The sequence below is a fragment of the Gallinula chloropus genome (genome assembly GCF_964237585.1).
Source record: "Gallinula chloropus genome assembly, chromosome: 1".
Lineage (NCBI taxonomy): Eukaryota > Metazoa > Chordata > Aves > Gruiformes > Rallidae > Gallinula > Gallinula chloropus.
Window position 1 is genome coordinate 168,869,002 of NC_140085.1, and position 14,214 is coordinate 168,883,215.

A 14,214-nucleotide genomic window follows, 5' to 3' on the forward strand; every position below is an offset into this window, starting at 1 on the left:
AACACTGAAAGTAAACCAAAGAGAAACCTTACTCTGCGGGAAAACGGATTTGCAGACTACATTGAAAAAAACCAAAACAACCCCAAACCAAAAACAAAACAACAAAATCCACTGAGCAAAACAAATTACCAAACATTGCCAAAATACTAGGAATTCTTGTAAGCTTTTACTTAAGATTCCAGATGTATTTTTCCAATGTTACGATGAAAAAAAACCTGTCCCAAGTTTACCACTCTAACCTTGATTTCCTTTGCTATGATTTTACTCAATCAATCTTGATACTCAATTAAAGGTCCAGGTTTAAAGTCACTTTACAGTAATTAAGTGCACAAATGCAGAGCACCTCCATTGATCACCCAAACCCACTGAAATCTGAACACCAAAAAGCATATATGGTGTATTTTCCTAGAGCAGACAACTGACATAGTGAGTTTAACAGCTCTGAACAGCACTTCCTTTTCTTCTTTTTCCTCACCCTCCTCCCTACTACACTTATCTCTATTAAGTCTTACTTGAACTTCAATATCCCTATTAAATTCTGACAACTTTTATTTGATTTTTCTGATGGAGGACACTGGTTTGGTTACCAAATCCTTTGGGGCTTTTTAATCTAAAAGCAAGTTTCATGGATTGACTAACGAGCGTGGTAACATGAAACAAGTCTTACCGAGACGGCATTTTGCTGGGTGAAAAAGCGCTCAAAACCAGCAGCTCATTAGTGTTCTTCTTCCCCCTCATTTTCCCAACCAGCTCACTTGTAGAAAACAGACTCTTCTTGTCAGTGGGCTCTCCAGGTGACATGTTTTAGACAGACACTCCGACTTTTTCTTTAGAGTGCAAAAGATGTTCTGAAATGATAAGGCAGAGTCCCAGGCCTCTTTCTTTTCTATAAAGAAGGAAAACTCTGCCAAATTGCTTCTGGCATAACCCCATTCGTTTTTCCTGCAATGACAATTGACTGAGAATGAAAGCACCCTCTGGGACATGGAGGGTTCAGTTTCCTTTGGCAGCAGCCTTGATTGGAAGCAAACCTGAATTATTTCACTTCAAAGCAACAAATAAGGAATATTTTCCTGGAATGTCAAAAACATGCACATTAACCAAAACCAACCTTCACAAGAATCCTGAAGCATAAGACTGCTTAGCCAAAAAAACAACCCCCCCCAAACCTCAAGCTCCCAAAATAACCAAGCTGTTACTAATTCAAGTGTAGAAGTTGGTCAACAGTACCTTAACATCCAGTGAGTGGGGTGGGAAGGATGGCACAGGGGAAGGGTATCACATAGCATTCAGTAATGCCACCTGACAAACTTACAATAGATACTCCTAAAGGGGAAGAAAAAAGTATATGACCATCATTGCTATCTTAAAATCTATAGTCTGGTTCTGTTCTTGTTACAAAAAGCTTCGTTACAGCAATCGCCACTCCTCTATCACTCCTTTCAGTTGGATGAGGTGCGTCACACTGCTGTGTTCACCTGTGTGCTCCCTCTGCATTCCTACTGTCTGGACCAGCATTAACCACTAGCGTGGCTCTTCTGGAGCAAAAATCCATGTTGTTTTTTCCACATATACAAACAGAAAACACTGGTTTAACTAAAGCTTTTTGACAATTTATTAACATTATTAGGCTTGAGAAACAAAATTAAAGTTTTATGCAAAAATGCAAAGACTGAGATCATTTAAAAACGTTAGCGCCCACCAACAGTAAGAAGAAAGTCTTTTTTCTTCTTTTTTCTCCCCATGTATTTATTTATAGATAATGCACTTTGTCTTTTGAGTCACCTGCAAAAGTTCTTTTAATATCCCCGCATCATTATAATTAAATATGAAGATAGCCTCGTATTTCAATTTCTTTTATCCATTAACATAACCACATCACTCCAAGTGTCACCTGCGAACGATACAAAGGATAATCCTGCTCTGAATTTATTCATCATTGTTATGATGGAATATCACAGAGAGTAATCCCCAAAACTTTTAAAGGGGTGGAAAGGAAAAAAAAACACCCCACCACATAGTAAGTCTTGCACAAAATGCATGCGTGTCTATAAATACCCAAAGTTGCTTTAGGAACAAGCAGCAAGGTAGAGCAAGGACAAATGCAAAGTTTATTCCACGTACGCTACAATTCATCGACATGTTGGGGAAGTATCAAAATTTGTCTTATTAACATATGGCAACAGTTTTATTGTTACAATACATTGCAATAGATTAACCCCACTTGAAAGGGCTTTTAAGCTGCAGACAGTGCAATTGCATTAAATCTTAATTCTTCTGGGTCACGTTCCATGAATTTCTTGCAAACTTCTATTGCATCCTAAGGGGGAAACAAAAGTAAAAAAAGAACAAAAGAACCAAAAAAAACACTATAAATCATACTTATTTTTAAAAAATACATTTGCAATATGATGCTGTGCTTCATACAAATTACAGTTAAAAGGTATTTTTCCATGAAGGATTACTAAATAGGGTGACAAATCTACAAAAACTGTATTTCTGATCTGAGCTACCACCTTTCAAGGCTATTTACACTGCTCACACAGGCAGCATAAGAGAGCAAAAGTTGTATGCAGACCCTTACCAACAATGATTTTTGGGACTGAACATTGCTTTGTGCAACAGCTGTGCTGCTTGCCTGACTTGCTAAATGCACCTCTGAAGTTTGCCTTTCCTGACACTGCTGTATTCAGAAATCTTTCCCTTGCGTCAGGATGAAACTAGTCTGTGTGGGGTAAAGATTATAAGTAATTCCTTCATCTAGCTTTAGGGTGCAATCTGGAGAACACATGTTATCGGTTAAACAGGAAAAAAGCCACATATGAAAAAAAGGAAAGCTTTATCCAGCTTCTCCCCCAGCCTAAACAAGCACAAAATGTATGCAATCTTAGTCTATGCTACTAAGGTTTTGTTTTCTTGGTGTTTTTTAGTTTCTCTGGTTTCCTCCATCTGCAAAGCTAATTCAGTCTGGATGCTGTACGAGTCAGGTCTGTGCATTCCCTTCTCTCAGCTTCAACTGTGCATCGTTCTGTGGGGACGACAGTTTATCCTCCCAACTCAGTGTATTCATTTCTAATGAATTTCTCAGCTGAACAACTACTGACACAAAGCAGCACCCAAAAGCCACCAAAAAATGGAGAGAATTATTATTAGCAAGCATCAGAAAGTAAATCAACTTCTGGCTAGTGTTGTACCTAGCAAATTATAACTAAACCAAAGGAAAGAGAATGAAAAATTATCCTAAGTTTCCAGACTTCATCTTATGTAAAATTTCAGAAGAGCAGGGGCGTATGAAAATCTTGTCACAGAAGTGAAGTCAATCTGATCTTCTGTTACAGTCAACCCTTCTGACATTTTTTGCTGTCATGTTGTGATACTTGGTCATCCAGGTTTACAATGTGAGCGTTCTGGAATACATGCTGTAAAACTGAGTAAACCCAACTTCATCCCACCATCCCACCCACTCTATTCCTCATCAAACCATAAATATAGCGCAACTTTTGTATAAATATTTTGAAAAAGAATTTTTATAACTTTAATGGAAATATAGCTAGACTTCTGAATAGCATTTAAGAAGGTTTTCTATTCCTACCTCTAAAAAAGAATCGTCAGTAGTTCCCCCATGGTTTATTGGAAACGGCTTGCGCCCATCTGTAGAAACACAAGGTAGGATTGAACAACACATTTAGAAGATCAGAAAAGCTTCATTTTTTCCAGTTAAAACTATTTGAAGGGATTTTTTTTTCTCTTAACAAAAATTCTATATTATTTTTTCATGAGAGTGTCACACGTGCAGCTAGCTATTCCCTGGTCTCTCCTCTACTGCTGACTACTTCAACACGTATCATTATGTACAGCCTGTCACATTAAATAAAGAAATCAATCAAAAGAATGAAATGCTTCAAAATATTTTATCTGAACATTTTAAGGCTGTAAGCTGTGACTGGTGTAGTACTTGGGTTTTTCAAGTCAGGAAGAACAATTTCAACTACACTGAATGGATTTACTGGGACAGACAGATGTACATCTGTGGTCTTTGACAGCTGCGACCAGGGTCTCCGTGACAGAGCAGAATAGTAAACCCAGGAGTTCAGAGAGTCTGGCATAACTGAAATGTTGCTCTCATTTAAACTGAATATGCAAACAAACCCAGTAACTTGAAGTATTAAGTACCTTCACAGCATTGAAAAATGGTTGCTATGGTTAATTATTTTTTTCCCCACTTGCAATGTAATCATACTATCGTTCTCAGCATTTTAAAAAAAGTAATTTCATTCATAGAGATGTTTTGGGTTACTTGTGAAGAGTTAACTGTATGAGAACACATGTCAGGATATCCTGGGGAATCCAAATTCCCTTTTGGCTCTGCCCTCCCTTTTAAAGACTCTTCCCTGCCCAAAGATTCCATCAAAGCTGACAATACTTCCAAACTACATTTTCTACTAAAAATAGATGCAATATTAAGAGAACTTCTGGATTTACATGAACAAGAGGTTGTTCATTATTCTAACAGGCATGACTGAAGATGCAAAACATGCCAGGGAAACAGAACTGAGTGCCCTGTTCTGCAAGCTGTTTGATTTGATTCTTTTATTTTTTTTTTTTTAATAAAAACACACATCTTGGCAGAACGGCATTTTACTTCCATGTGCCTATAAATAACTTGTTTTCTATGGCAAAAACATCACAAGCATTTAACATTCATGTGCAGGCATTTTCTGTCTGCCAGAGCTCACATGCTGGCCACAGTGGCTGAAGCCAGTGAATCAACTGAAAAAAACTTCTCCCATTTTCCTACTTTTAAGTATTTCTTGCTTTCTTCCGCTGGCACGGAGAGGAGCTATTTTAAGAACAAAGGAAACAGTAGTATTGGCATTCCATTTCACCACACACTGGAGCTAAATGCTTGCCTCTTTTTTTTTTTTTTTGTTTTAATTTAAGCAAAAAATTCAAGTGGATTTTATCTTGCATCATATTTATGGAAAATAGCCAGACGTAGTAATCACAGTCTGTATTGTGCTTTTAATACAAATTAATGCACAATTAAAAGGTAACATGGAAATAGTAGTGCACAACTAAATGAAGAGCGAGCCATCCATCAGGTCTTGAAATTTAGAGTCATTTAATATTTATATTGCATCCTACAGTAGCTGCCTCATTATTTGATCTAGTTCACTGACAGACATGCAGCATCATAAAAATACAGGAATGTGTCCCTGTTGTTCATGACCTATCACTGAAAATACCCCTTAGATCACCCTAACATAAGCACTTCTTGCACAGCGCTTAAGCCCCAGGTGTCACCTGTTAAGGGCATTGCTTAATTACATGTTGATTTTCCAAATATGAAAAGCTCTTACCATAAAAAATGCTGCAAAAATTATGTTAGGAAAGACCAGTGACTTGCAGTTTTTAAATCCTGATCTACTAGCTGGTTTTCTGAAGTGCCTGCAGGAAAAAATCTAGTTGCCCAGCAACATGTTTAAGACTGGAGTCATTAGAGAATATCTGAGCAGAAGTTGGTGCTACACAATCTGAAGAGGGAGGAAAAAAATAGCTGTAGTCCAGAAAACAGACACTACTGATTTAGTTAACTGTCCAGTAACCACAAAAAGGTAGAAGAAAAACAAGCAGCCTATCAGTTGCAGAATATTAGTATCTGCTGGTATCTTGACTATGTAATTTCAGTTTAAATGGTGTCATGCTATTTAATAGTATAGCTAAAACTTCTAAAGCAGAATACAGTTCATTTATTAACTCCACAAGCAATTTGAGGACGTAACAGTACTTCCCTCTCTAAAACTGACTGTTCATCAATTCTTTCTTGCTTCCTGTCCTTGTAAATCATAAAGGAAGTTTAGAGGCAGTCTAATATTCCACATCACTGTATCTTAATAGGAAGGAGTTACGGGAAGGACAATCCAAAAAACAATGGGAAGGCTGGGATTGTTTGACAGAACCCCCCAGACCTTTTGATACAGGGGAAAGAACCTAAGCCATACGTTGCATCACGTAATCTCTCTCTCAAACTTTAGACATCACTACTTGCATTTGGTTCAAACAAATGGAGAGAGCAGACAAAAAGTTTTCTTACCCAATTCATAGAGATGACCACCTACATTAACTAATGCAATAAAGTGAAGGTCTACTTTTTCATCTATACTTGGTGCCTGCAAGACAAAACAAAAGGAAATCGTGTTCACTGACACTTTTAACGTAACATGAATCATGAGAACATGTCATCATCATATGCAAAACACCCAGCCAAGAGAAATCACAAGCAAGAGCACATTCTGGATATACACAGAATGGCAGAAGTCACACTGAAAAACATTTCTGGGGTTAAAAAAGCTTTCTGCAACGTACAGATCTGTAGGGAGCCTCTCAGTAAAGTATCCAAAGTACTTCCAATTATAGCTCCACATAAAAACTTTATTTTTCGTTACTGAATTACAAGTAGCATCAGTTCAAATACATCAACATTAAAAATAGATATTCAACTCCTTCACTAACCCATCTCCTGTAACCAAGTGGTGCAGGGCCAAACTTTGAACCTGTAGTATTTTAGAACTGAAAATACTGACTTGGTCAAAATAGTTTTTTCCTTGCCACATATAGCACAGTTAACCTGTTCCCTCCTCGTGGGCAGCTGGAAGAAACAGTTCATGCATCTGAAGTGGGGAGGAAGAAAAACAACTGGAGGAGCCCAGACTGACATTTCCAAATGTCATCAGACCCGGAAAGAACTAAAGTGCAGTGACAGCATCAAGTGACATGGCATAAAAAAATGGTTATAGCTGGTAAAGATCTATCTTACCCAGTACTGTCTTGTGAACTACAGCAAGGAAAAGCGTTTTCAGAAGAGAACAGGGCATGCAGAGCATGGTACTCTGACAGCACACTTTCCCAGCATCCACTAAGCAGTGTTTTTTGAACTTTGGAGCCAAAAGGCATACCACAAGTGTTGTGTTCAATACTGATTCATGGTCTTATGTTCTTATCAGCTAGTCCAGTCCACATCTGAGCCTCAATCCACAATTTAAGATTACACTTTTTGAGGGAATGGGAAAAGGCACCTCAGTTTTTTCTTAAATTAGCAAGAATCTGATTTCTGTGAAAATATATTCCATACATTTTTCTTCCATTTTGTAATTACTGTTAGCCTTAGGTGAGTTTCTTGAAACACCCCAAAAATTTAAGCATTTGCCAGAAACAGATTAGAGTGTAAACTGAGTTGCAGAAGCTTAAAATCATATCCTGATTTCAAGACTGAGTTAAAAGCCATCTTCTTCCTGATGGTCAGAAAAAAAGACTTTAAAAGATGATCTAAACTGAAGGAATGTAGCAAACAACCAGAACAACAAAGCAAAGCAGAAGTCACCGTAAGTCCTTCAGTACATCGAGAACGCCAAAGACACAGCACTAGAGGAACTGCTAATGCTTACAGAAACTCTCAAAGAGAGAAACCCAAGAAAAAGCCACACAAATCTCCCCTCACCCTCATTTTAGATTCATCTCCTTGAGCAGTTAAAGTGTGAAAGGCACAAATACCCTGTTTCCTCTCTGTTTCAGGGAGCCTGGAATGCAGAAAGAGCATTCCAGCTCTTGCTGCTGAAGATGAGGTAACCAGTTTTTTTCTCCTATAGAGTAAGTGAAGTGCCTTTGAGAATGTTGCTTTACAGAACAGCAATCAGACACAGATCTTAGGGGGAAAGAAAACAAAAACAAAGAAAAAAAAACCCTCACAAAAACCCAAGCAAAACAAGCAGCCTCTAGAGTTTGGCTACCCCAGATATCAACTTCCAAGGACCATAGGTTTCCATAACATCCTGAGAACTGCACAAGACACAAACTGACAAGCAATAGGAATAACATGGTGCCATTGATGAACCAATAGTTTAGAGGGATCTAAACTGTGGTGCTACAAGAGTGCGGGGCAGGCAAAGCTGAGAGTCCTTCCAAATCCCACTTTGCCATCTAATCCCTGTATAGAAATACAAATTCATGGCTGTTCGCTTACCAATTAAAGCTACCAATTAGGAAATAAGGGCTTAAGGAATTTCAGAATTAGGGGAAAGACTATTCTCACTTTAAGAAGGAAATGGGTTAGCATTTAAAAGCTTCCATCCAAATGTGCACTACCTGGGCTCAAACTGACACTCTGCAGAAGAGTTTCAAGTATCACTGTTTCAGAGAACTTTGAGATGTTCAGGATTTAGTTTGGATCACATTTAGAACAAAATACAGTTGTCCCTTTGACCATTCTGAGGGTTGTTGTCTTTGCCAGCTTCTAATCAACACCTTTTCTATAGAGGGACACTTTGCATGCTCAGAGTGCTGAGCCTCTAAACATCTAGAAGAGGAACAGGGAAGCCAAAACACCTAGCGAGTTTACTTGAAGACAGTGCTGCTCCTGTAGAAAGCTGCTGAGATTCTGTACATACCTTATCTAAATACCATACTTCCGTTAAGTGCAACTGCCACAACCTGTGAGAAATGTTGTTCCTTACACTTTTAATTCCCCAACCTCACAGAATTACAGTGCCTCACCATTATTAAAAGCTTCTACCCATGTTCTGATGTAGACAGTATCCTTCCCTCGTGATTTCTTTTCATCTCATGTAGACAGTAGTAAATTTACTACCAAGTATATTTATTACATTTCTTGAAAAATTAGGGTTTCAATCATTTTTGACAGGTAACCATTTGTTTAGTCATAAGCAGAGAGAAACAATAGGGTCTGAATAGTCAAGATGACCCAAGACTTTACATCAGAAGAATCTGTTGTTTGTGACTTAGGTGAGCAAATAACTGGGTTAAACTTTCCTAATGTGATGAATCTGATTCAAAAATCTCCCACTCTCCCTCAGTAAGAGACATCCATTGCACATATGTGCATACACGTGTGCACACATGAAAAGAAGCCAAGTCTGGCCAACTTCTGCTTCTCTGGGAAGTTCTAGAAATTCTAACACTCGAACCAAAAGACTTTAAATATCAAAGGAATGGAAAGAAGAAGGAATGTCAGCCTCAGGAAGATGTCTTTTGTGGTCTCCTTGAAAAGCTACATCTTTGGCCAAGTTTTCAACTTTTAATGAACAACCTGTGTGAATGCTTGAAAGAACAAGAGAACTGAGTTCTAAGGCAGCTGCCTGCATGTTCAGCACTAAGGAGTGTTTTCAGAGCAATTACAGATGACTTTCTCTTGGCTACTCTTCTTGTTAAAGACCATTATGGACAACAGTGTCGGCCGAAAATGTTGGGATGAGCCATTCCTTTGATTTTTTTTCACATAGAAGCCCACTCAACATGCAAAAGGAGACAGCAGGTTTGAATGACCACATGTATGATCCACAAGGAAGGAGAAAGACAGAGCAGTCTAAACAAGGTGATTGTCTAACCATGATTTGGAACTAACCTCTGGTTCTCAAGATTCATTTTTCAGGTTTTCCAAAGAGCTGTAGCATTCAGTGAAAGAATTTTTATTTATTTGCCATTCAGAAAAGACAAGAACAGGACAAATACCAGTATCTTGAGTCATCTGTAGAGGCTTATGCTACAGGTTCAACCTTAGTGTAAGCAGTAAGTTTTGATAGCATGGGTTAGGAGGAATACATCTCACACATTTATCTTTTCAGCAGAAGAAAAAAAAATAATTGAAAATTAATGACCAGTAGACTTGAAACTGATTTGAAGAGGAAAAATTCAAGAAGTTTAGCACTCAAAGTGATGATTCTGAGAACATATTCTCAGCTGTGACTTGTTCTCATTACTGAGATAGCACACAGTGATAATCCAGCCTATCTTCAGAAATACCTAGTCACATATACCAAATTGACAGTCCAGCTTGTCATGCCACTTGCCTTGGATACCACATTAAAAGCACCTATATATATTTAGCTTGGAAAATACCTTTAAGATCATTGCATACTGATTCCTCAGAGGTTTTAACTGCCTTCTCTGCTAAGCTGGACATTCAAATTAAATAAAGAACTGCTGACTGATGTAAGAAATCATTTTTAATTGACCTCTCTCAGGTCAATAGCCATTAGTTTGTGTTATCAAAACATTACCTCTACATTTCTTCTGTTCTTCACCAGCAGATTTCTATTCAGTGCTTTTTAAAATAGCACTTCTGAAAGTTTTTACTGTACAAATTGTAATTCTTCTTACTCCCTCTTGCTGTACTGAGAAACTCCCTGATTTCACCTTTCACTGCTGCATGCTGCCTTCTCATGAATTACAACAGTCACCTTCGTTGCACTAACCTTCAGAAACTCTAGATCACTGTTTGCCCAACCATATCAGCTGGTCTAATAAAGTGTATTTCATCACCTACACAGCTTATCTTGCTAATGCAGTTAGGCCATTATCCCAATCTAAAAGTCAGTGTTCAATTTTCACGCATTTGCTATCTTCTGATCTTAAGTATTGCTAAATTTGAACAAAAGTATTCATCAAATTTGATTAGCAACTGTTTTCTGTTTCCCAAAACTGTGCTTCTGGGACAAAAACACAATTAGGAAAAAAAAAAGGAAGAAAAAAGAAAAAGTCTTGTTCTCATGAACATCCCAAACAAGTCCTTACCTCAACTTGCTTCAAACTTATTAATGGAAAACCACATTATAACAACAGGTCCAATGTTACATGATAGATTTCAGACAACGTCTTTCAGGTAAACCTTGTGTTTCTATTGTTGCCTTACACTTGCTCTTGAGAGAACGGTAAGAAGTAGTAAGTCTCACAAAACAGTTTAGTAGGAAGATTTTGCATTACAGGCAGTGACTGGGAAATCAGTGACTGGGAAAAACCCACCACTTAAGTCAAGAAATTGACATCAAGAGTCTGGCAGGTTCTGGAAAAAGTGGTATGAAAAGGCAACTTCACAGAACCTTGAGGAATAAAAAGTTTCAGATGCATTAAATTGAGAGATCATGACAACAGTAACTGAAGTTTAAGAGAATTAAAAAACCATAGGGGATTAACTATACAATTTCACTCACAAGTAGTTACATGAAGGTGAAGAAAAACATATTGAAAACTGAAGTTACACAACAGAGTATTAGGTACGGTTTGAATTCAGTAAATTCTGAAGTAAAGGGGAAAAAGTGATGCAATTGCTATTAGGTAGATTAGGTGCTTCTAATTTCCCTTTCCAAGCAAGGAATGTGCTTGGGCAAATGTACTGTGTAGGGCCTGTGAACAGCATTTGAATCCTGCTTAAAATACTGCAATTAAACCCAAGACCACTGGAATGATGATCACAAGTTTCAGCAAGATAATTTCTGGCTAATTCTCACACAACAGGGACGTCTCTATTCAGTTCAATATACTGCAGGGCGTTCACAGTACTCCAAGTGCTCCGGAGCTTCACAGCTGAACACACATAACTAATTTAGATCAAGGTATCCAATGCCCAGAGGAACGAAGAAGAATTTCTGACAGAAAGATGCTGAAAGACTACCCAAGAATTGACTAGAAGTTCCTTCGTTAAGCAGCCTTATGTATTTTCCTACCATGTTGTCATGGTAGAGTTACTAAGCTTGAGACAGCTTGTCTATGTCCCCAACTACAGTATCCCCCAACATACAGGTATCAGGTGAGGTACAATTCTAAGCTGCAGGACAGCAGCAACTGATTTTGGTCAGGAGAAAGTCAAGCGAAAAGCTGAAATTCAGAAGACTGAATCTATCAATGACCAGTTACCTGGATACAGAATGTTTATCCAAACACAAATCGCCCTTTAGATCCATAAGCAAGAGGGATTATTCAGCAGTGTGCTGCTCTAAGTGGTTGTGTGGTTTGGATTTTAGGGTTTGGTGGGGGCTTTTTTAAGAATGGGAACTTTAGTCTTGACACAGAAAGAAAATGAAGTACAAGAAAAAAAGAACATGTTTTCCAACTTGAGAAGTGTAGGAAAAAAGATCTAACAGATCAGCTTGACATATAAAAGGTAGCAAAATGATCCTAAGGCAAGCAGAGACGCTAAACTAAAAGAATAGATGAGCTGGAAGAATAAGAGATCGTTACAAGGATTGAGGAAAGGTCAACAGTACTAGCAAAGCAGGTTGTTACCTATAGCTTAAAAATTTGCCACATCTGCTACAATTCATCAGTTTTGCATGGAACATTTCAGGACAGTATTTTCTTTCTTTTTTTACTCCCACCCCCTCATTATATGCTCTTAACTCATCTGGAGGCCTTCTCTAAAAAGTCAAGGAAAATTTCCAAGTTGGGAAAGTGGTTTTATTTACTGTCTCACATTATTAAGACTTTCACTCTTAATTTCGAAACAATCCATCTTTTGTCTGTTAATGTTTAAGTAGTAGAAATGCACTCAGAACTACAAGAAACTTCATCTGCATTTTAAGTACAATATACAGGATGTTTCTTCCCCTCCCTTAAATTTAAGTGCAAAGATTTCTTAATAAAAGCAATAATAGAACATTTTCATACAATGCTGAGACCAATTCAGCCGCTTTGACACGTAGCAGAATGCTCAGAGCTGTACTTGTTGAAAGGCAATGACAGGACAAAACCTGATGAACAAGGTAGTATTTATTATAAAGTCAAATGAGACAGTGTTAATCCCCAAAATATTGTCTGGTTTGGTGCGGTTCTTTTCTGCATATTAAAATAATTTATATGTTCTTGTATGTTCTTGAATCTTCTCAAAAACTTATGTCATGCAAAAGTGTAAAGTCAACACTTTAGTAACCAACAACTATCAGCCTATGTTCTATTCAGTGGTAAATATTTGCATATAGGACTTAATTTAAATATCTTAGATGGAGCCAGTCAGGATTTCAGTGGAGTTAACAAGTAATATTTTAAAACTATTTTTAGTGGCAAACTTCTGTTTGGCCAGACACATTTGTCTTGGAGGCCACCTGTTTTTTTGAATCAAGCTTTTGAATGCTTTCAAAGCAAATGCTCACTGCTAAGAGCTGTTTTAAAATTCTTCTTGAAGTGAGTGAAATTCTTAAACTTGCCAACAGTGGTTTCCTAGTATAATCACAAGATTATGCTGTGATGCCTGTCCTTGGATAAGCCATGGTTGATGTTGTATCGATGTAAGCTCCCAGTCAGTTAATGCTCTTGTTCCAAGCAGGCACACTCATGCCCAAGTCTTCCTCAGTAAGTGTTTTGTTAACGACAAGCTTACATAGCCCAAATTCATACATGATTCCAGTTTCTAGTTGCAGAAGTAGGATGTAGAATTCTCCAAAGTTTTTATAAACCAACGAAAAAACTGCCCATGTAAAATGTCAGTTGTTTGCCAATGTTAATGGCGTAAGTATTAAACGGGGGAGGAAGAAGCACGAGTTGGGGAGAACATAGCTCTGTGCTTAACTCCACGCCTCTTCAAATTTCAAGATATTGAACTAGCCCCAAATGACAAAATTCAAGAATGTTCTGTAGTTCTGAAGATTACAAAAGAGGTAGGTATTTAAAGCCAGCAATTATTATTCACATAAAGAGAAAGTAGCCTGGGAAAAAGTATCATTCTGAGATTCTTACTAGGATAAGAATATAAAGCTGGGAAGAAATGGAAGCATTCTGACACTAATTTGTAATAGCAATAGCACATTAAGGAGGATTTCCACATCTGGAAAGACAGCTCTGTGGAAAGAAGGAAATTATTTGGACCACAGTCAGAAGAATAATTTCACCTTAGTAGAAAATCCACATGCTTCAAATAAGAATTTCTAGAAACACAGGTGAAACATAGTCATTACCAAAGAATGACAGAAACAAAAAATCACTGTCCCAATTTTGCTTTTAAGACCATTCATATCTACATATCAAGATATTTTATATTAAAAGTGCAATCTCTCCTTAGAAGCAGGATGAAATATCACTAAAACACTCTTCCAGTTTAGTGTTTCTGATTGTGGTCATAGCACAGTTCAGAAATATTGACTATTCTGTGAATGTAATTTTTTTTTCTACATTTTTAAGATATGTTTGTGCCCTGGGAGTGAAGAAGGAAAAAAGTGTATGCATGGTATTTGATGACAAGCTTTTACTTATTAGAATGTCTTCACCTTCAATCAGAACATCTACAAACAGGATAAAGAAACTGATGTCAAGTGAGAAAGTAAGTCAGCCCCTTGGCATTACTGGAAACATTTCATCTCTAGAGAAACACCCAGGGACCGTTAAGCAAGACTCAGAATGAAAGAGAAGGAGACGAGGGCCTAGGATATGAGA

The 14,214-nt window shown here is 37.6% G+C and overlaps 1 protein-coding gene across 1 annotated transcript in view; it reads right to left on the reverse strand.

Moving 5' to 3' along the window:
- Positions 1-2,092: 2,092 nt before the first annotated feature.
- Positions 2,093-14,214, reverse strand: part of UCHL3 (ubiquitin C-terminal hydrolase L3) — a 43,067-nt gene continuing 30,945 nt past the window's right edge. The window contains exons 7-9 of the mRNA XM_084263577.1: positions 6,095-6,170; positions 3,593-3,651; positions 2,093-2,320 (exon numbers count right to left, since the gene is read on the reverse strand). Of these exons, the coding sequence (XP_084119703.1) occupies positions 2,237-2,320; positions 3,593-3,651; positions 6,095-6,170 (219 nt within the window). The 3' untranslated portion in view covers positions 2,093-2,236. The remainder of the gene's footprint in view (positions 2,321-3,592; positions 3,652-6,094; positions 6,171-14,214) is intronic.